The sequence below is a fragment of the Gorilla gorilla genome, chromosome 12, assembly GCF_029281585.2.
Source record: "Gorilla gorilla gorilla isolate KB3781 chromosome 12, NHGRI_mGorGor1-v2.1_pri, whole genome shotgun sequence".
Classification (NCBI taxonomy): Eukaryota; Metazoa; Chordata; class Mammalia; order Primates; family Hominidae; genus Gorilla; species Gorilla gorilla.
In genome coordinates, this window is record NC_073236.2 from 71,233,316 (window position 1) to 71,254,678 (window position 21,363).

The 21,363-nt window shown below is 34.0% G+C and overlaps 1 protein-coding gene across 15 annotated transcripts in view; it reads right to left on the reverse strand.

Moving 5' to 3' along the window:
• The window catches only part of APLF (aprataxin and PNKP like factor), a 164,189-nt gene that overhangs the window by 114,098 nt on the left and 28,728 nt on the right, over window positions 1-21,363 (reverse strand). For 14 of the 15 annotated variants that reach the window (XR_010129957.1, XR_010129956.1, XR_010129958.1 and 11 more), the window contains 3 exons: window positions 14,498-14,670; window positions 4,094-4,304; window positions 3,641-3,773 (listed from right to left, as the gene is read on the reverse strand). Coding sequence is in view for 12 of the 15 variants with exons in the window: in XM_055378901.2 (XP_055234876.2) it covers window positions 3,641-3,773; window positions 4,094-4,304; window positions 14,498-14,670 (517 nt within the window). In the remaining 3 variants the exon portion in view is untranslated. The remainder of the gene's footprint in view (window positions 1-3,640; window positions 3,774-4,093; window positions 4,305-14,497; window positions 14,671-21,363) is intronic. The other variant, XM_063695832.1, reaches the window with a different exon arrangement.

The following is a 21,363-nucleotide window of genomic DNA, read 5'->3' on the forward strand; positions in this document are numbered from 1 at the left end:
TATTAATATATTATACAGTAATGACATATATTAATATATTATATAGTAATGACATATATTAATATATTATATAGTAATAACATATATTAATATATTGATATATTATATATCAATAATATATATTAATATATTATAGATCAATAACATTATTATATATTAATATATTATAGATCAATAACATTATATATTAATATGTTATATATCAATAACATATTATACATTAGTATATTATATATTAATAACATATAATATATTAACATATATTATATATTATATATTAACATATATTATTATATATTATATATTAACATATTATTATATATAATTATATTATTATATTATATTATTATATATTATATTATATATAATATATATTATGTTATATATTATATATATTTTATATATGATATATATTATATATAACATTATATATAATTATATATATTATATATATAAAATGTGATGCCTCCAGATTTGTTCTCTCTATATATATACAGATACACCATGGAATACTACTCACCCATAAAAAGGAATGAAATAATGGCACTTGCAGCAACCTGGATGGAACTGGAGACCATTATTCTAAGTAAAGTAACTCAGGAATGAAAAACCAAACATTGTATGTTCTCATTTACAAGTGGGAGCTAAGGTATAAGGATGCAAAGGCATGAGAATGATGCCACAGACTTTGCGGGCTTGGGAGGAAGGGTCGGGGAGTGAGGGATAAAAGATTACACACTGGTTACAGTGTACACTGCTCGGGTAATGGGTGCACCAAAATCTCAGAAATCATCACTAAAGAACTTATCCATGTAACCAAACACCACCTGTTTCACAAAAACCTGTTGAAATAAAAAATATATATATAATAATGATGATAATAATAATAAACTGTATTGGCTGAAAAATGAAAAAGCCTGACAACAGCAAAAATTCCCCTACATATAAAGGATTAAAGAGTTAAACTGAGAGATGATCCAGGAGAGATCGCAAGGGCAGATCAAAAAAGGCAAACAAAAACCAAACACATAAAGAGTAAATTTAGGCAGCTATACAGTGATATGCCTTAGTACATGGGCTTTAAAGTTAGTCAGAGCTAGGTCTCAGTTACAGCTCTGGCATTTATTATATGATCTTGGATAAGTCAAATAACATGAATTAATGTTATTTGTCCTGTTCCTAAGGATTCCAAAGGTTCCAAAATATCAAGTTAGTTTCAGATAATCTACATAAAGACCAATAACCACAGTTATGGTGCTAAAGCTGCAAAAGACATAGGAAAGTTACTCACGTCTGAATAAACCAAAATTCATCCTGCGAATTAATTTTTAAAAATCTCTCATATTGGCCTATTGATCCCCATCATTTATTACTTAAACAAACAAAACAATTTTTAAAAAAATAACAGCACCACAGAATAAGTCTAATTGTTTTAACTTTTAATTAGCAGGATTCAGGTACTAAACTGTTTTAAAGTACTAAACTGTCTTTAAAGGAATTAAGTAACCTAATCTTGTTCTTATAAAGTACTTCTCCCACGGTCTTAGTTTATAAAAAAATTACCTGAATCCAAAGACTCTTCTATCTTATTTTGAAGCTTTAGCATTTTAAATACATTGTACACATGCGATATTCCAGACCAATGTCAAATTACTCTCATTCGTATTTTCAAAGAGAAATGCCCAAAAACGTGTTTCATATTTTATGTGGGACATCTACCAAGGGAAAGAAAACGTATTTGAAATGAAATACATGTTGAACTATTTATTATTATAAGCAGTAGCACAGAAGCAGTTGCAGTACAAAACAATTCTGAAAGAAAAGGAGTTGTTTGCAGGGACCAGCTCACATTGGTCCAATTTTTGGTCAAGTTAAGTCTCTCTTTTATCAGAGAAACTATTCTCCTGAGGGAAAGTGACTGCCCCTCCCCACTACGATTCCCCATTTCCTTCCTACAAATTGAGGATCAACACATACACAGATGTTATTGCCTATATATATATATATATATATATATATATATATATATATATATATATATATTACACATGAAGTAACTGTGGGGGTGGGAAGAACTGAAAACAACTGTAGAATAACTTACTGTAAAATTCTTAGGCTTAGATTGGAAAATTCTCCAGATTAAACCACATGCCCCTTAACACATATAGTGCACTTTTCCCATGAGAACACTTTGATCCTAGTATAATCCAAACTACCATTAAATAAGATATATTCTGTACATAATATATGTGATCCAAAACTTTAGAAGACTTCTATGACCACTGTGCAGAATACACAAAGCACTGAGTAGTAATTTTCCAACTAAAATGTGTATTCATTTGTGCTGTTAATTTTTAAAAAACAATGTTCAAGGTAAAATGGCAAAATAGCATAACTAAAGTAATTACTGCAAATAAAATCATTGTAAATTCAGGAAAAAATATTTTTTAAACTATCTGTAGGCACTGGAGATTGACCAAAGAGGCAGAGTTGGAGAAGTGTCAAGGCTGAAAATTAACTATAACCTATAAAGTTTGTGAACTTGTGACTTTTTTCCTGAAGGCCTTCTCCAAGTCACACGTGGCAGAAAGCTGCAACCTTACTGGTTTAAATGGTCAGAGCAGAGAGTTTGAGGCTAGGAGAACAGGCAGAGGTGAGTGATAAAATCCTGGAGGGAAGGCAGCCACAGAAGGGGCAAGAGCAAAAACCTACATAAAAACTTGACCCAAATTCTTGGCTGACTCCTAAACTACATTTGTATGGGGCCCAAGGACCCAGAGAAAAACGCAGCAGCTGGAAAGTGAAAGAACTACCTAGAGACTGCAGCTGCCATACATAACAGGGGAAACAGGGTAGGCTCTGAATCCAGCCAAATTAATTGCTATCAGAACAAAAATACTTCTTCAGAGGAACATAACAAAATCAAGAGCCTCTACAATGTATCATCCATGATATCCAATATCAATAGAAAATCACTAGGCACAGAATACACAGGAAAATGTGACCCCATAAAAGAAAACAAGCAGTCAATAAAAACTAAGTCTGAAATGGCAAAGTTGTACGTAGATGCAGACTTTAACGCAGCTATTATAAATATGATCAAAGACTTATAGAAAAATACACCAAATGATTGAATAAATGGGGAATCTCATCGGAGAAACATAAACTTACAAAAAAGAACCAAAGAGGAATTCCAGAACTGAACAGTACAATAACTAAAATGAATAATTCACTAGATAGACTTAACAGCAAATTAGAGATGGCAGAAAAAAGAATCAGTAAACTTGAAAGTATATCAATTCGTCTGGCATTTTTAAAAATCAAATTAAACACTCTTATTGTGCTGGCCTTTTATCCTAGACATAGCACCAAGAGGTTTGTTTGGAAGTCTTTATTAATATAATTCTAGCATATAATAGCACTTGTTAAATGAAAAAAAATTAGGGTGGTATTTGATAAATGGCATAAAGTAATAGCCTATGTTTTAGACTTCATGTTCACAACTAAAAAAACTAGGCTAAGCTATACACTTACACAACCTCTATCTCTATAGAACTAGTTTATAGTTTTTCTTCAGAAAAGCTTTCAAATTCTGTTTAATGTTTTCTTTAAAGTCAGCATTAGTAGAAAAAAAACCTACCTCCACTGATTGCTGGTACTGAAAGGTTTTGATCACTTAAATGTTCTGCTAACATCCAAGCTGGAAGGATTCTTTTCCTCTCGGCAAGGATTGGCTGCTGCTTACTGCAGTCTCTATTTTCACCTAGGAAAGACTAAAAAGACACCTATAAATTACCAAAAATAATCACACATCTTGAATGAATTTGCAAAATATTTGCTTTGCAGAATACTACCATTAAAATACCCATATGCAACTGTAGACTGAGTTCATAAAATTTCTTGAACAAAGAAATTATTTCTATTAGTTTAACTGTTGGATTACTGCCATATTCTCTAGAGCTTAACTTAAAATCAGCAAAAGTAGATAAATGCTGGCAATATTGTCATAATAGACCTAATTTCAGTTGTCTTTTCTGCCTTCATAATAACTTGAAGAACATGTTATAAATGGATGAGATATCAAATTTCTCACCACACTATTTGTGGGAGTCATCTGGGTCTTGGCTATTTCTGTGCTTCCTTCCAGTTGTGAGGCACCAGTAGTCTCATGAGGTAAATTAATCACGGGGGATTTTGGTGTTTCATTCAATATATTATCTTCATCAAGCACTTGAGGTAAATTAATCACGGGGGATTTTGGTGTTTCATTCAATATATTATCTTCATCAAGCACTTGACTGTTTCTATAAGATAAAATAGAAACTGGTCTTTAATTTTAAATTTAACACACTTCTGCTGCCTTAGAACTACATCTAAGTTATGTCCCTTTACTCAGACTTAGCAAAAACAAAAAAAGCAGATTATAGTATACTAGAATAAAATATATAGACTAGAATATGTTCTTTATTTCCTACCTGCTGTATTGCCATAAAATACATCAATCTTTCCCAATCATGGGCCTAGAAACCACAATTATTTTTGAGATGTGTGGCAGCCATTTCTGTCAAGGCTTAAGAGCTCTTTATTTAATATTTGTCCAGATGGTCCACAAAAATTAAGATCACCACCCAGCCTCTAGAGAGATAATGTAAACCGCAAGGGCATCAGCTAAGCTAGTTAGACGTTTGGAGAAAAAATAAATAAAATCCTGAGTTTAAGTTGACACATAACTGCTACTGAAGTTCAGGGAAGTATTAAAGAGCTACTTATGAAATATCCCCAAACTTGTAGTATAGCTGCAAGCTAAATGTTCTGGAACAGGAACATCCATGGTCACATGTGGGACATGCCAGCAGAACCAATTACCTCATACTCCTGCAATATGCAGTAAGGTCATCCAAAGTTGTTGGGTTATTAATACTTATGTATGCATAGACATGATCCAACGAATTTGTCTTTTCGAAAATTTGAAACTATAGATGAAATACTACTCAGAAATAACAAGGAATGAACTACTGATGTGTGCAAGAATATAGATGAATCCCAAAGGCATTTTGCTAAGTGAAAGAAGCCAAACACAAAAGGTATATTGTATTACTCCATTTATATGGCATCCTGAAAGGTAAAGTTACAGGGACAGAAATCATATTAATGGTTGCCAGGGATTGGGGATGGAGTGAAGGGACAGACTACAAAGAGCCAGGAGAGAACATCTGGGGAAATGGAAATGTTCTATATCTCACTCTAGTAGTATTTTAAATGACTATATTATCATTTTTAGTGCATTGAATTGCACATTTAAAAGGGATGAACTCTACTGTGTGTAAATTGTCCTCATTAAACGTGAATTTTTAAAAACTAAAGATATAAGATTTTAGAAGTGTGTCTAGCTGAGAAAAGTCTAATTAACCGCTTGTTTTGTTTGTTCATTTTAGTATTTCTTATACAGGGAATAATCTCCTTCAAAGGCAGCCTTCAATGTCAATGGCAAGAATCAGCCAAAAGAGAAAATTCACTTAGAGTAAATTACTATGCAGCATCACATTTTTTGTTCATTCAATCAATATTTTTAAAACTTCTACTGTGTGTCAAACACTGTGCCAGGTGCTGGAGACATATCTTGGAAATGTCTGATTGTCCTAGCTATGAAAGTTCACTCCACTACAATACCCAGACCTGTTTTACTCATAGGTTACAGGTGTACTTCCAAATTATAATTTTTTTCAAGTTTTCTTAATATTTAACATGAAAAATATTAAGAAACATTCAAGAGTAGTTTGATGATTTTTCACAATTTATAGTATTAGGAATTAAGTAACATCATCAATTCCATTTCTAGTTTATTTTCTATTGTGGCATAAGTCTGAGATGAATTCATATACACTCTATAGTCCATATGTAATTTTTATTAATAGTTACCCACAATAAATGTAACAAAAAAAATCTCAGAACAAAATTCTATTTAACATTTTATTCAAAAAGTACAAGTACAAATTATTCTACTACACATTTATTTAAATATAAAACACTGTCACTGTGATATATATTTTTATTTTATCTTCAAATACATCTATGAGTAATCAACTATCACAGGATTTATAAAGCATCATTACAGAATATTTTAAATAAAAAATTAAAACTTGGAAAGTTAAATGTAATCTAGTAAAGGTAATAAAAAAGGTATCCTTTTTTATAACTGCTTTATTGAAAAATAATCCATATAGTCATAACATTCATCCTGTTAAAGTGTACTATCCAGTGGTTATTAGTATGTTAACAGAGTTGTGCAACTATCACCAATATCTAATTTTAGAACATATTCAACACCTCAAAAAGAAATTCCATATGCATTAGCAATCTCTTCCTATTGCCTCTTCCTCCTGTTCCTGGCAACCATTAATATACCTTCTGTCTCCATAGATCACATTTTCTACATATTTCATATAAATGAAATACAGTATGTGGTCTTTCGTGTCTAGCTTTTTTACTTAGCATAATGTTTCAAGATTCACCTGTGTTGTAGCATATGTAAATATTTCATTCCTCTTTATGGCCAAATAATATTCTACTGTATGACTATACAATACTTGTTTATCTATTCAACAGTCGCTGGACAGCTGAGTTATTTCCACTTTTTGGCTATTATGAATAATGCTGCTGTGAACATCTATGTACAAGTTTTCATGTGGACACAGGTTTTCAATTCTTTTGGGTATATACACAGGAGTGGAAATGCTGAGCCACACAGTAATTCCATGTTTAAACTTTTGAGGAACTGCCAGAATATGTTCCAAAGAGGCTATACCATTTTATAATCCCACCACAATGAATAATAGTTCAGTTTCTTCACAACCTCACCAACAGTTGTTATTATATTTTTGATTATAGCTTTCCTAGTAGATGTAAAGTGGTATCTCATTGCGGTTTTAATTTGCATTTCCCTGTGACTAGTGATGTTGAACATTTTTTCATGTTCTACTGACCACCTGTACACCTTCTTTGGAAAAATGTCTATTCAAATCAGTTACGCATTTTAAAATTGGGTTGTTTGCCTTTGCATTGTTGAGAATTCTTTAGATATTCTGAATATAAGTCTGTTATATGTGATTTACAAATATTTTCTCATTCTGTGGTTGTCTTTTCACTTTCTTTTTTTGTATTTTATTTTTTTTATTTTTTTTATTATACCTTAAGTTCTAGGGTACGTGTGAGCAACATGCAGGTTTGTTACATATGTATACATGTGCCATGTTGGTGTGCTGCACCCATTAACTCGTCATTTACATTAGGTGTATCTCCTAATGCTATCCCTCCCCCCTCCCCCCACTCCACAACAGGCCCCGGTGTGTGATGTTCCCCTTCCTGTGTCCAAGTATTCTCATTGTTCAATTCCCACCTTTGAGTGAGAACATGCAGTGTTTGGTTTTTTGTCCTTGCGATAGTTTGCTGAGAATGATGGTTTCCAGCTTCATCCATGTCCCTACAAAGGACATGAACTCATCCTTTTTTATGGCTGCATAGTATTCCATGGTGTATATGTGCCACATTTTCTTAACCCAGTCTATCATTGATGGACATTTGGGTTGGTTCCAAGTCTTTGCTATTGTGAATAGTGCTGCAATAAACATACGTGTGCATGTGTGTTTACAGCAGCATGAGTTATATTCCTTTGGGTATATACCCAGTAATGGGATGGCTGGGTCAAATGGTATTTCTAGTTCTAGATCCCTGAGGAATTGCCACATTGACTTCCACAGTGGTTGAACTAGTTTACAGTCCCACCAACAGTGTAAAAGTGTTCCTATTTCTCCACACCCTCTCTAGCACCTGTTGTTTCCTGACTTTTTAATGATCACCATTCTAACTGGTGTGAGATGGTATCTCATTGTGGTTTTGATTTGCATTTCTCTGATGGCCAGTGATGATGAGCATTTTTTCATGTGTCTATTGGCTGCATAAATATCTTCTTTTGAGAAGTGTCTGTTCATATCTTTCACCCACTTTTTGATGGGGTTGTTTTTTTCTTATAAATTTGATTGAGTTCTTTGTAGATTCTGGATATTAGCCCTTTGTCAGATGAGCAGATTGCAAAAATTTTCTCCCATTCTGTAGGCTGCCTGCTCACTCTGATGGTAGTTTCTTTTGCTGTGCAGAAGCTCTTTAGTTTAATGAAATCCCATTTGTCAATTTTGGCTTTTGTTACCATTGCTTTTGGTGTTTTAGACATGAAGTCCTCGCTTATGCCTATGTCCTGAACGGTATTGCCTAGGTTTTCTTCTAGGGTTTTTATAGTTTTAGGTCTAACATTTAAGTCTTTAATCCATCTTGAATTAATTTTTGTATAAGGTGTAAGGAAAGGATCCAGTTTCAGCTTTCTACATATGGCTAGCCAGTTTTCCCAGCACCATTTATTAAATAGGGAATCCTTTCCCCATTTCTTGTTTTTGTCAGGTTTGTCAAAGATCAGATGGTTGTAGATGTGTGGTGTTATTTCTGAGGGCTCTGTTCTGTTCCATTGGTCTATACCTCTGTTTTGGTACCAGTACCACGCTGTTTTTGTTACTGTAGGCTTGTAGTATAGTTTGAAGTCAGGTAGCACGATGCCTCCAGCTTTGTTCTTTTTGCTTAGGATTGTCTTGGCAATGTGGGCTCTTTTTTGTTTCCTTATGAACTTTAAAGTAGTTTTTTCCAGTTCTGTGAAGAAAGTCATTGGTAGCTTGATGGGGATGGCACTAAATCTTTTCACTTTCTTAACTGTGTCCTTAGAAGCACAGAACTTTTAAGTGTAATGAAGTCCCATTTATCTACTTTTTCTTTGTTTGCTTGTGTTTCTGGTGTTATAAACATTGCCTAATGCAAGGTCACAAAGATTTACACCTGTTTTTTTCTAAGAGTTTTGTAGTTTTAGTGCTTATATTTAGACTTCTGATCCATTGTAAGTTAATTTTTATATGGTGTGCAGCAGGAGACTAACTTCATTCTTTTGCATGTGGATATTCAATTGCCCCAGCATCATTTGTTGAAAAGACCATTCTTTCCCCCACTTAATTGTCTTGACACCTTTGTCAAAAACCAACTGACCCTAAATGTAGGGGTTTACTTCTGGACCCTCAATTCTATTTCCTTGATCTATATGTCTTTCTTTACACCAGGACTGTCCCGATTACTGTAGCTTCATAGTAGGTTTTGAAATCAAGAAGTGTGAACCCTCCAACTCTTTTCTTTTTTTCTAAGATTGTTTTGGCAATTAAGTTATTCTTAAGTCTTTCAAATATATTCCAAATTTTGTTTAAATATGTTATGTATTTTCATATCTTTAATATAAAATATGCTACTATTATGAATGAGCTGGATCTAAAACTACATTTTAAATAATTATAAATGAATTTGAAACTTGCATATTATCATACTATCATGACATTTTCATCACCATTTTATTGTTTCTTCAATATCAATGATTAAAATTAGTAGTTATTTATATGGAATCTACATACTTAGATTTTCAACAATTTGAAAAAAAAGTAATTCAGTATAACAAAGGATTTACTTTACTTGCCTCATACGTGTCTGAAAATAAATAATCTCCCTAGAGTGAAAATGTCATACTTCCTCATCAGCAATGAAATTCAGCTATGAAAACAAAATGTTATACTTATCACATTATCACTCAGTTTAATATCCTCAGATATTTCATTAATGCATTCAAAAAACCAACACTTATTAAGCACCCACTATTGGGGAGGAAGAATTAATATTAGTGCTTCTAAGTGAAATGTGCTATAATTTAATTTACTAAAATATAAAACCAAGTATTCTTCTTCTTATTTGGTTTTCTCTTTGACTTCTCAAAAAAGCATGAGTTTTGGTACTCCTGGCAGAATAATTTCATAGACACATATGTAGAGAAAAGAGTGAAAAATGAACAAACTAGAACTGACATCTATAGACTTAAATGTTCCTTCAAAGTAGGTAATGAGTAGGACTAATTATACAGAATCTAAATACTATATAAAACACATTTTAATGTGAGTAAAAGGAAAACCTAAAGAAATGACAAGCTCTTCTATGGTTGGTTTGTGGTTCAGATCCCTTTCTTAAATTCAAACTGGCTGGAAGAAAAGAATTATGGCAAAGGAGTCCTAACAACTTCTACAAAGCCTATAAGCTTTTTTCTATTTTTTTTTAATGTCTTAAATATTTCAACATGCAAAAATATATAGAGAATATATGTAGTCTATCTACATATCTATGAATATAAATACTTGTGTATCTACCACCCCGATAGAAACATTTTCTCATATTTGCTCCAGATTAATTACAAATACAATTCAAGCCCTCTCCATGCCCAGCCTCAATCTTGCTCCTTCCCTCCCATTCCTTCTCCAAAAGTAAACATTAGCCTGAATTTGATGTTTATTATTCCTATGCATGTCTTTATACTTTCATTATTTGTATGTATGCATCCATTATTTTATAGAAATTATGTATGTTTTATATGTTTATAACATTTTTGGGTTTTTTCCCTCAACATTATGGTGGGGAGATTTATCCATGTTTTAACCTGAGCTCTCTCTTAGTTCATTCTCTTTCATATAGTTATAGGACTACACCAAATTTATTTAGCCTTTCTGCAGGTGTTTTCACAATTCAAATGAGTGCTATAGTAAACATTCTCATACAGCAGAGGGTAGTTAGTAAGAGCATCAACTCTGGAAACAGCTGGCTTGAGTTTGGATCCCACCTCTGCCATGTATTAAGCTGTGACCTTGGGCAAGTCTTAAACCTTCTGTGTCCCAATTTCTTCATCTGTCATATAGGGATATTAACAATACCTAGTCCTCATAGAGATTATTATGGAGAATAAAAAGTTCATACATGTAAAGCTTGTACAACAGTAAGCAGTGTTTTTATGTGGTTGACCCTGCAAAACAGAGCTAGTTCAAAAACAGGAAAACCCCAACGATATCAAGAAACGTCTAGAAGTGTATTTCAATGCTTCCTATCTAATACATAGCCCACTTCCCCTTGCTAGCAGACAGTGGACTCTCCCTCTCTGGAAATCAGGCAGCTGCCTCCCCCGGGTAGACATCTCTCATGATGATACTGGAATTCAAGATCTGCCGCCACCTCCCCTCATGGCTTCTAGTCTAATAACCAGGGTTAACTCATCATTACCTGACTACAGAAGTACTGTCCTTGCTTCAACAGGAAACTAAATATTCACTAAGAAGCTACAGGACCTAGCTAATGGCAGAAACCACAAGAATGTGCCTGTGATGGTGTGATATAGTAAGAAATACATATTTTGGTCTTCACTTCTGGTTCCTGGCTAGAGCTCTGAAACAGGTGAAAGGAGCGTCTTTTGTTATTCACAATATGCCCCTTTCAACCACACCTGAATGTATGTTAACGAGGTGACTTTTGGAAAGCCTCTAAAGATGAAGGGCTGGTTGTTAGGAAAACCAATCATGATTAGAGGGTAGGAACTCCCAGCCTCACCACCAGGGAGGGAAAAGGGGCTGGAGATTGACTTAATCACACTGGCCAATGATTTACTCAATCACGCCTTTGTAATGAAGCCTCCATAAAAACCCAAAAAGACAAAGTTCAGAGGACTTCCAGGTTGGTGAACAAGAACATGTCCATGTGCTGGGAGAGTGGTGTACCCCAACACTCTACTGGAACAGAAGCTCCTGTGCTGGGGATCCTTCCAGACCTCACCCTATGTATCTTCTCATCTGGCTGTTAATTTGTATCCTGTAATATAGCACTTGTAATAAATCCGTAATCTAGTAAGTAAACTGTTCCTGAGTTCTGTGAGCCCTTCTAGCAAATGACAGAACCCAAGGTTTAAATAGCCTGAGAAAAGTACAGTGCTGTGAAAGTGGGTTTATTTTCAGTTTCATCAATACGAAAAAATTCAAAATTCACTAATCCCATAACCTGATACATTTAAAGTGTGACACTAGCCCTAAAGACACTGGTCTTTCACACTAAGGGAATAAGCTAATTTGAATCAATATAAATGAAATTTAAATAGACATATAATAGCTTCAATAAGTTATCAGGCAATGACCATATTGTGTTTCATAAGGATGCACATTTTCCTAATTTTTGAAAAAAGTATGTAATTCTATTATGAAAGTTTATTGTAACAAAAAAAATCAGTTCTTTACATGTCTCATTTCAACAGCTAGTTTAAATAGCACGCTTCATACATGTACGATAAGAGAAAAAGACATGTACTTTAAAGTAGTAAGCAATGGTTAACGAATTTCATTTAACGAAAAAGCAACTTCCTGACATTTTTTTCCACTTACATTTAAGCATTTTTAGATATAATTTATATATGAAATGCACATATCTGAAGTGTGAAATTTGATTAGTTTTGACAAATGCGTACACCCACATAATCTGCACCCTTAACAAGACACAGAATATGTCCATATTTGTTTAAAGCTAAAACAAAGCCAAACAAAAAGCTCCTTTGTAGCTTACTAGTCAATCCCCTTGGAAACAACCATTGATTACATTTCTATTTAACAGATTAGTTTACTTATTACAGAACTTAATATAAATGTAATCATATAACAGACACTTTTGTGACTTGCTTTTCTTTTTGGTAGATTACTAAGGATTTTCTAAACACAAATCATGTCATCTGCAAATAAACACAGTTTTACTTCTTCCTTTCAAATCTGATATATTTTATCTTTGTTGTATTCCCAATCTTAGGGGAAGAACTTTCAACATTTCACTAATAGGTTTTTTGTAGGAAAAAAGTTTCCTTCTTTTTCTTGTTTTCTCAAAACTTTTAAAAATCATGAAGAGGTGTTGAATTTTGTCAAAATTATTTTTGAGCATCTATTAAAATGATAGTTCTTTAGTCTGTTATGGTGAATTGCTTCGATTTTTATACGATAAACTAACCTTGTATCCCTTGGACAAGCCCCACTTGGTAATAGAGTATTATCCTTTTTACATATTGCTGGATTTGATTTGTAAATACTTTATTATGAGGAATATTGGTCTGTAGTTTTGAGGGTTTTTTGTAAAATCTTGTCTGATTTTAGTTTCTAAATTACAGAAGCTTCATAAAATGAGTTGGGAAGTATATCCTCTTTTATTTTTTGAGAAAAAAGAATAATATTGGCATTATTTCTTCCTTCTAAGTTTAATAGAATTCATTAGTGAAGATCCTTATGGGAAATACTTAAATTATGAATTCAATTTTTAAAATGAATATAGAATTCATCAGATTTCCATTTTTCCTGCATCAGTTTTGTTTTTTTAAGAAATGTACCCATTCATTTTAACTGCCAAATTTATTGGCATAAAGTTTTACGTAATATTTCCTCATTATTCTTCTAAGGTCTGTAGTATCAGTAATGATATCCCCTCTTCTACTGTTGATATTGATAATTTGTGTTTTCTCACTTTTTTCTCAGTAAGCCTTACTACAGTTTCACCAATTTTATTAATCTTTTCACCAAACCAGCCCATAGCTTTACTGATTTTATTTTGGCCATTTTCTATTTCACTGACTTCTAGTTCTTACTTTCTTTTTTTCTATTTTCTTTGGGATTAATTTGCTTTTTGTCTATCCTCCTAAAGTAGAAGCACAGATCACTGGTTTTACAGATTTCTTCTCTTCTAATACAGGCATTCGACTAAAAACTTCCCCCTAAGGGCTAATTTAGCTGCATCTCACAAATTTTTATGCTGTTTTCAGTATCACTCTGTTCAAAATGTTTTCCAATTTCCCTATGACTTCTCTTTGACCCAAGGGTAATTTAGAAATGTGTTATTTAATTTCAAAATATTTGTATATTTGTGTAGCTATTTTATTGTTAATGATTTCTGACTTAATACTATTGCTATCAGAGAACATACTCTGCATAATTCTGTCCATCTACTTCTATAAGTCTAGTTTATCCATTCTATAATTTAAAAGCTGAAATGAAGCCAAATAATCTTCTGACTAAAAAAACTAGTGTATGAATTTTAACTGTAAGCCAGACATCAGTATATTTATTCTAATACCTCATTTCCTCAGTTTCTCTGTTCTATATTTTCTGCTATTTTTATAAGAAAGAGGAGTTAGACAAGTGTAAGTCAGAAGTTAATACCTTAATAAAATTCAAAAAGCTAAAAAAATGAGGAAAAGGTAGTCAATTTCAAATTAACTATATTGAATACTGTTAGATAGAAAATACATTCTGAATACAATGGTAAAAGACACCACCTGTGGGAGCAACTGCTATCAACGCATAGTAAGTTTCCAAAGTCAAATGTTTTCTAGAAACAGATACACACATGCATGTGCACAAAACACACACACATGCAAAGGCATGCACACACACATGCATACACACACATTACACACCTACTCTATCTCCAGTTTAATGGTTTCTACTGGTTCCTACCGAAGGATTTGTGATGGCTGAGGAATTAGATTAAAAATAACATTCTTACTCTCATTTCATCAAGCACTTACCTTAAGGTACATTGCATTTCCACTTCAGAGGGTATAGAGAGAACGCGGAAAATGTATTTGTCAACTAACAAAGAAAAGCTGTCTCCAGGATTCAAATAGCACCATAGATTTGGCTTCAATGGTAAGAGCTGACTCTTCTCTGAAGACTGGTAAAAACATGGATTTGTGTGTATCTAACAAATTAAAAAAGAATATAATTAAATTTTAAAAAGAATATAATACAATAATGTTGTAACTCAAAATTACAACAAAAATACAATTAAATATGAATTCACAATTTTGGTATCAAAAAATTTAAGCATAAACTTAGACTTAAAAGTTTAATAAATCTAACTCTTATAAGTACCATAATTATTATTTATATATAAAAGAGAAAAGAAGCTATGGTATACCTCCCATTTCTCCAGGACTCAAAGGAAAAAAGCAAAGTTATCAACTAACTGGTTAAAAGAGTCTTCTATTTTGCTTAATAGAGACAACTAGACATCACAAGAAGAAATATGAAAAATAATTCTTAGTATGGAGAAACTGAGTCCCCCAACTTCCATATCCGAAATGCACTAATTTCCTGACAATGGCTAGTTTCTTTACCATTTATTTTCTCCTACTAATTTCTTATTACAATTAAAAAATAAGAAACTACAATGCTATGGTTTGAATGTGTCCCCCAAAGTCCATGTGTTGGAAACTCCAACCCTAAGGCAACAGTGTTGACAAGTAGGACCTTTAACATGTAGGTCATAAGGGAAATGTCCTCATGAATGGATTAATGACATTATCACAAGAGTGGATTCATTATCTCGGGAGCAACTTTGTTATCTCGCGAGTGGGTCTGTAATAAATGCAAGTTTGGCCCTCTCTTGCTCACTCTCTCATGCATGGTCTCTCTCCATGTAATGCCTTCCACCACGTTATGATGCAGCAAAAAGGCTCTCACCAGATGCGGCCCTGGCATTTTAGACTTCCCAGCTTCCAGAATGGTGAGCCAAATAAATGTCTGTTCATTATAAATTACCCAGCCTCAGGTATTCTGTTATTGCAGCACAAAATGAATAAGACATATAGGAAGGAAGATTCTAATCAAATCTCTCAAGCAAACAACACAGCTTTCTTTCTACCTCCTGAAAGAGGAATTGTCTTATTTGTTTAAATGAAACTCCCACTATCAAGACCATCCACATTCAAATCAAAGTAGTAAACAGATCTCAAAGTTAGAACTATTACAATATCCACTGTTTTATATTATGTTTGCCACTATTTCCATGTTAGCAAAGATAACAAGAGTTGCTTCAAAAAACAAAAAGGACCTATTATGAGGTGCCTTAAAAATTCTAACTAGATTCAAGCTAAAATTGGCTCTTTCCATAAGTCAAATAGGCATTTTGTCATAACATCACTGGGTTTTTAAAACAAATAAGCTTTAGGATATGACAAAGCAATCTACATAATGCAGATCTTTGGTGGTTTTTTTTTTTTTAAGTACAATCTTATAGAGAGCACCTATCTCTATTACCCTTCCTTCTATCTATTTCATCAGTTTAAATGAGACTTTTTCCGGAGACATCACAGCAAAGTAATTACCACCCTGGGAATGGACATATGCTGAGCAATAACAACCACAAAAAAGACACATCTTTGAAGCTATAATGAATATAATCCTCCTAGTTCTGACCATTCAATTTCATAAGAATCTGGCCATACATCATATTTCTATCCTTTAAATCTGTGTTACAAGAAAGCAGTAAAATAAAACTTGAAGATAAAGAGCAGAGGTAGAAATTTAAAACAGAGATGACACAAATTTGGTCGGCCATTATTTTATTAGTCAAACTATATACAAGATTGCATAAGAATGGAGATGCAGTGTGATTTATGCAATATTGTATTCCTAAAAAGAGTAGTGAATGTTTGATTTTTAAATTCAAGTTACAATTTAAACAATGTTTAGAAATCTTTCACCATGCTAACAGCCACTCCTAATTTCTCTCTCTCAAAGCTGTCCTCTGGCTCTTGGCAGGTTGAGCTTTTGAGTGCAACAAGCACATGACAAACTGACAGGCTCTGAGCTTGTGTCCGCTGCTGAACTTGGGAATCGTGCCCTGTATTCCTCACCCTTTTGGGCGAAGGCTCCCTTTCCTTGAGTATGTCATGGTCATCAGAGTCAGGAATGTTGAACTAACAGGAGAAGCAAGAGTCAGAACAGGAATCCACATAGCTTTGGTCTGAACTCTGAATATTCTTTAAGTGAGGCTTGCTTCTGATTATAGGCTAAGACCATGTTCTTTTCATTCATGAGCATGTTAAAACTTCAGATGAGTCTCTAAACAATGTTAAATACTGACATGGTCCCAAACTTACAAAGGCTAGGATGTTAAATACAAAGGCATAACATTGTAAGAGTGGAAAAGGTAAAATACTTAAGGAAACTACATTTCTTTACAAAAGCATCACAAACCCAAAGATAACGCAATATTCTGTTTGAGTATGTTTTCCTCAGCGGAAAGCACTTAATATTTAAATTATAGTTGGTTAAATATTGGCAGTCAGCAAATCCAGCCACAAAGAAAGTGAACCCATGAGTATGGTCCATGATCATCTTTTCCTTTTCCTAAAACTGTTCATACAGGAGATTCCAAAATGAAGAGTAAAAATGACACTCAAGTCTAATGTTTGATCCTCTAACGTAAACCTAAATTCATATTACTCACTGAATAAGTTAAAAAATCAATGTCAAACTACATATACTCCAACTAAAATGCTACACGTACATGAAGTCCAAAAAGTAGCTTTTAAAAAGTTACAAAGTATACAAAAACCTAACAATATTAATAAACAAAAAGGAAGATTACACACAAAAAATTAGGAATGAAAACAATGGCATAATTACATAAAAAATAAAAGCTTTGAAAAATAACAGAATACTGTAAATACTTTATAGGAATACATTTGTAAATATGGCCAAAAGAGACAATTACCTAATAACACCAAACAGATTTTTTTAAAGTATGTTTACGTGTATGTATGTGCAGCCTGTTTGAAAGTATTTATTATTTTTTTCTTTTTTTGAGACAGAGTCTTGCTCTGTTACCCAGGCTTGAGTGCAGTGGCATGATCTCTACTCACTACAACCTCTGCCTCCAGGTTCAAGCAATTCTCGTGCCACAGCCCCCTGAGTAGCTGGGACTACAGGCGCCCGCCACCACAACTGGCTAATTTTTGTGTTTTTAGTAGAGATGGTGTTTCACCACATTGGCCAGGCTGGTCTCAAACTCCTGGCCTCAAGTGATCCACCTGCCTTGGCCTCCCAAAGTGCTGGGATTACAAGTGTGAGCCACTGCACCTGGCTTGAGAGTATTTAATTATTAGAGAAAGGAGATTGAATTGGACCTGTAATATTTCAAAAGTACAATCAATAATTAAAAATCTTTTCAATCCCTCCCAAAACAAGACCCCAGTGGATTTAAAGATTTTTCTGAATATTCAAACTTTTCTTGATATCACAAAAGGGTTAAGGATTCCCAACTGCTTCAATGAGATAAGTTTAACTTTGATTCTAAAAGCAAACAAGGGCAGACAAAATATTGGCAAACCCAACCTCACCATGATTAAAAGATATAACTACCTACATGAGAGACATTGTTGGTGTATGCCTTTTAACAAATTCATGAGATTATAAATTAAAACTTCAACAGATCATGTTATAACTTTAGAAGTGGTGCAAACGATGCATTATCCCTGCAAAAAATGAAACTAAAATACAAATCAATTTCCTATAGCTTTCTCTTAGAGTTATCATTAAATATTAAAGAATGATAGATGTATACCCCCAAAAAGCACCTTATTTTCAGTGTTTTGTTTGTTTGTTTAATTTGGAAAGCTTTTTTTTTTAACAAAATAAGTTGAGGAAAGGCTATTATTATAGGATTTTCCAGATATTTCACAAGTACAATTTTAATTTCATGAGAAGAAAAGCAATCTCAATTCGGGAACTTTGTGCAATAAAAAAACACAACCACCCAAAGACGTACATTTTGAGGGTCAATAAATAATAAAAGGCAAAAAAGAAAAACTGCAACTTATAGAGCTACTGCCTCAATCATCCACGATCCCAAGTGAGTAAGATTTTATTAAAATGAAATAAAAGCACTGACAGCTATGGATTCACCCTGAGGGCATAACCAATCACTGGTAATACAGTCATTTACAAAGATCATCATCATCAGTTTGCCTTTGTAATGTCTTTTCTCCCTGCTGATACTAGGCTGTAGATTAAATTTAGATGAAATATAAAAAAGCTAACATCATCTCCTCATGAGCTAGCATCATCTCCTCATGCACTATTTCCTAGAACTGCTGGAGAGCTACAGCATTTTTTGTAGGAGAAATATTAGAGGGAAAAAAGGCAGAAAGTCATCCAATTTAAAAGTACAAATTAGTAATTGCCCTAATAGCATTCAACTCTCCTTGTCAAAGCTATTTTTTTATTTGGTGGTAAGTTTGGATTTCCAAGTTAAAGAAAAGCAGAAAAACATTTAATCACTTAAATATAATTTGGGGCATGCAGTATACAGAAGGGGTCATCACAACAAAACATTTGCTATATTCATTTATGTAATTTTACAAAGATTTTTAACTAAAATTTCCCTCTTGACATTTTATTACACTTGTATAGATAACTTGCTTTAGTAGATCAAAGAATTTGTGACTGATCAGGGAACAGAGAATAAGTGATATTTAACAAACATTAAGATAAAATGAATGAACTAGAAGTCACTTGTCCATCTCATTCTGATTTTCAAGATCTTTAAACTTCCATTAACAATTAAAATCAGTGTTAGAAATTCTCTAAATGTCTTTAAATTGCACCTTGTAGACAGTGCAGCTACAATAAGCTGCTGAATAAATACATCAATCTATTTCAAGATAATGGGCATTTTATTAAACTATATTAATATAAATATGGTTATTAGCTAGTCTGGTTTCTAATGTGCATCTCAAGTCTTCAGTCCATTTTTCTACTGGATTTTTTATTTTTTTCTCATTGATTAAAGGCATCTGCCATATGTTTTGGACAGCACTCCTGATATAGTTTGGATATTTGTCACTGCCCAAATCTCATGGTGAATTGCAATCCACAATGCTGGAAGTGGGGCCTGGCAGGAGGTGCTTGGATTATAGGGGCAGATGCCTCATGGCTTGGTGCCGTCTTAAAGATAATGAGTTCTCATGAGCTCTGGTCATTTAACTAATACAGAGTGGGCACCTCCCACACTGTATTAGTCTGTTTTCACCTAAGACTGGGTAATTTATTAAAAAAAAAAAAAAGGTTTAATTGACCCACAGTTCTGTAGCCTGTACAGACAGCATGGCTAGGGAGGCCTCAGGAAACTTTCAATCATGGTGGAAGGCAAAGGGGAAGCAGGCAAATCCTATATTGCTGGAGCAGGAGAAAGAGAGAGAAGGGGGAGGTGCTACAAACTTTTAAACAACCAGATATCGTGAGAACTCACTATCATGAGAACAGCAAGGGGGAAATCCAATACCACCATGATCCAATCACCTCCCACCAGGCCACTCCTCCAACACTGGAGATTACAGTTCGACACGAGATTTGGGCAGGGACACAAATCCAAACCATATCACCCTCCCATTCTCTCTCACTTGCTCTGCTTTCAACATGTGATGTGCTGGTTTCCCTTTTGCCTTTTTCCATGATTGTAAGCTTCCTGAGGCCTCCCCAGAAACCAAGCAGATGCAGGCACCATGCTTCATGTAAAGCCTGCAAAACTGTGAGCCAATTAAACCTCTTTTTATAAATTACCCAGTCTCAGGTATTTCTTTATAGCAACACAAGAATGGCCTAATACAGAAAATTGGTACTGGAATTGGGACATTGCTATGAAGATATCTAAAAGTGTGGAAGTGACTTCAGAACTCCCTAACAGGCAGCAGTTAGAAAAGTTTGGAAGGCTGAGAAGAAGACAGGAAGATGAGAGAAAGTTTGGAATTTCTTAGAGATTGGTTAAATGACCAAATGATCAGCAAATTTGTGACCAAAATGCTGATAGTGATATGGACAATGAAGTCCAGTCTAAGGAGGTCTCAGATGGAAATGAGGAACTTATTGGGAACTAGAGCAAAGGTCAAGTATGTTATGTCTTAGCAGAGAGCTTGGCTGCATTTGGTTCACACCCTAGGGATCTATGGAAGTCTGACCTAAAGAATGATGATTTAGGGAATCTGGTAGAGGAAACCTCTAAGCAGCAAAGTGTTCAAGAAGTGGCCTGGCTGCTTCTAACAACCTGCACTCAAACGCATAAGCAAAGAAATGACTTAAAGTTGCAACACATATTCAAATAGGAAGCAGAGTGCAAAAGCTAGATAAATTTGTACCCTAGCCATGGGGCAGAGAAATAAAAAGCTTTTTCAGGAGAAGGATTCAAGCAGGCTGTGAAGCAACCACTTGCTAGAGAGATATGTGCACAACTAAAAAAAAAGTCAGGCTGGGCACAGTGGCTCATACCTGTAAATCCCAGTACTTTGGGAGGCTGAGGCGGGTGAATCACCTGAGGTCAGGAGCTTAAGACCAGGCTGGCTAACATGGCAAAACCCCATCTCCACTAAAAATACAAAAAAAATTAGCTGGGCGTGGTGACACACGCCTGTAGTCCCAGCTACTTGGGAGGCTGAGGCAGGAGAACTGCTTGAACCCAGGAGGTGGAGGTTGCAGTGAGCTGAAATCACGCCACTACACTCCAGCTTGGGTGACAGAGCAAGACTCCAACTCAAAAAACAAAAAACAAACAAACAAACAAAAAAACAAGTTCTAATATCCAAGACAATGGAGAAAAGGCCTCAAATGCATT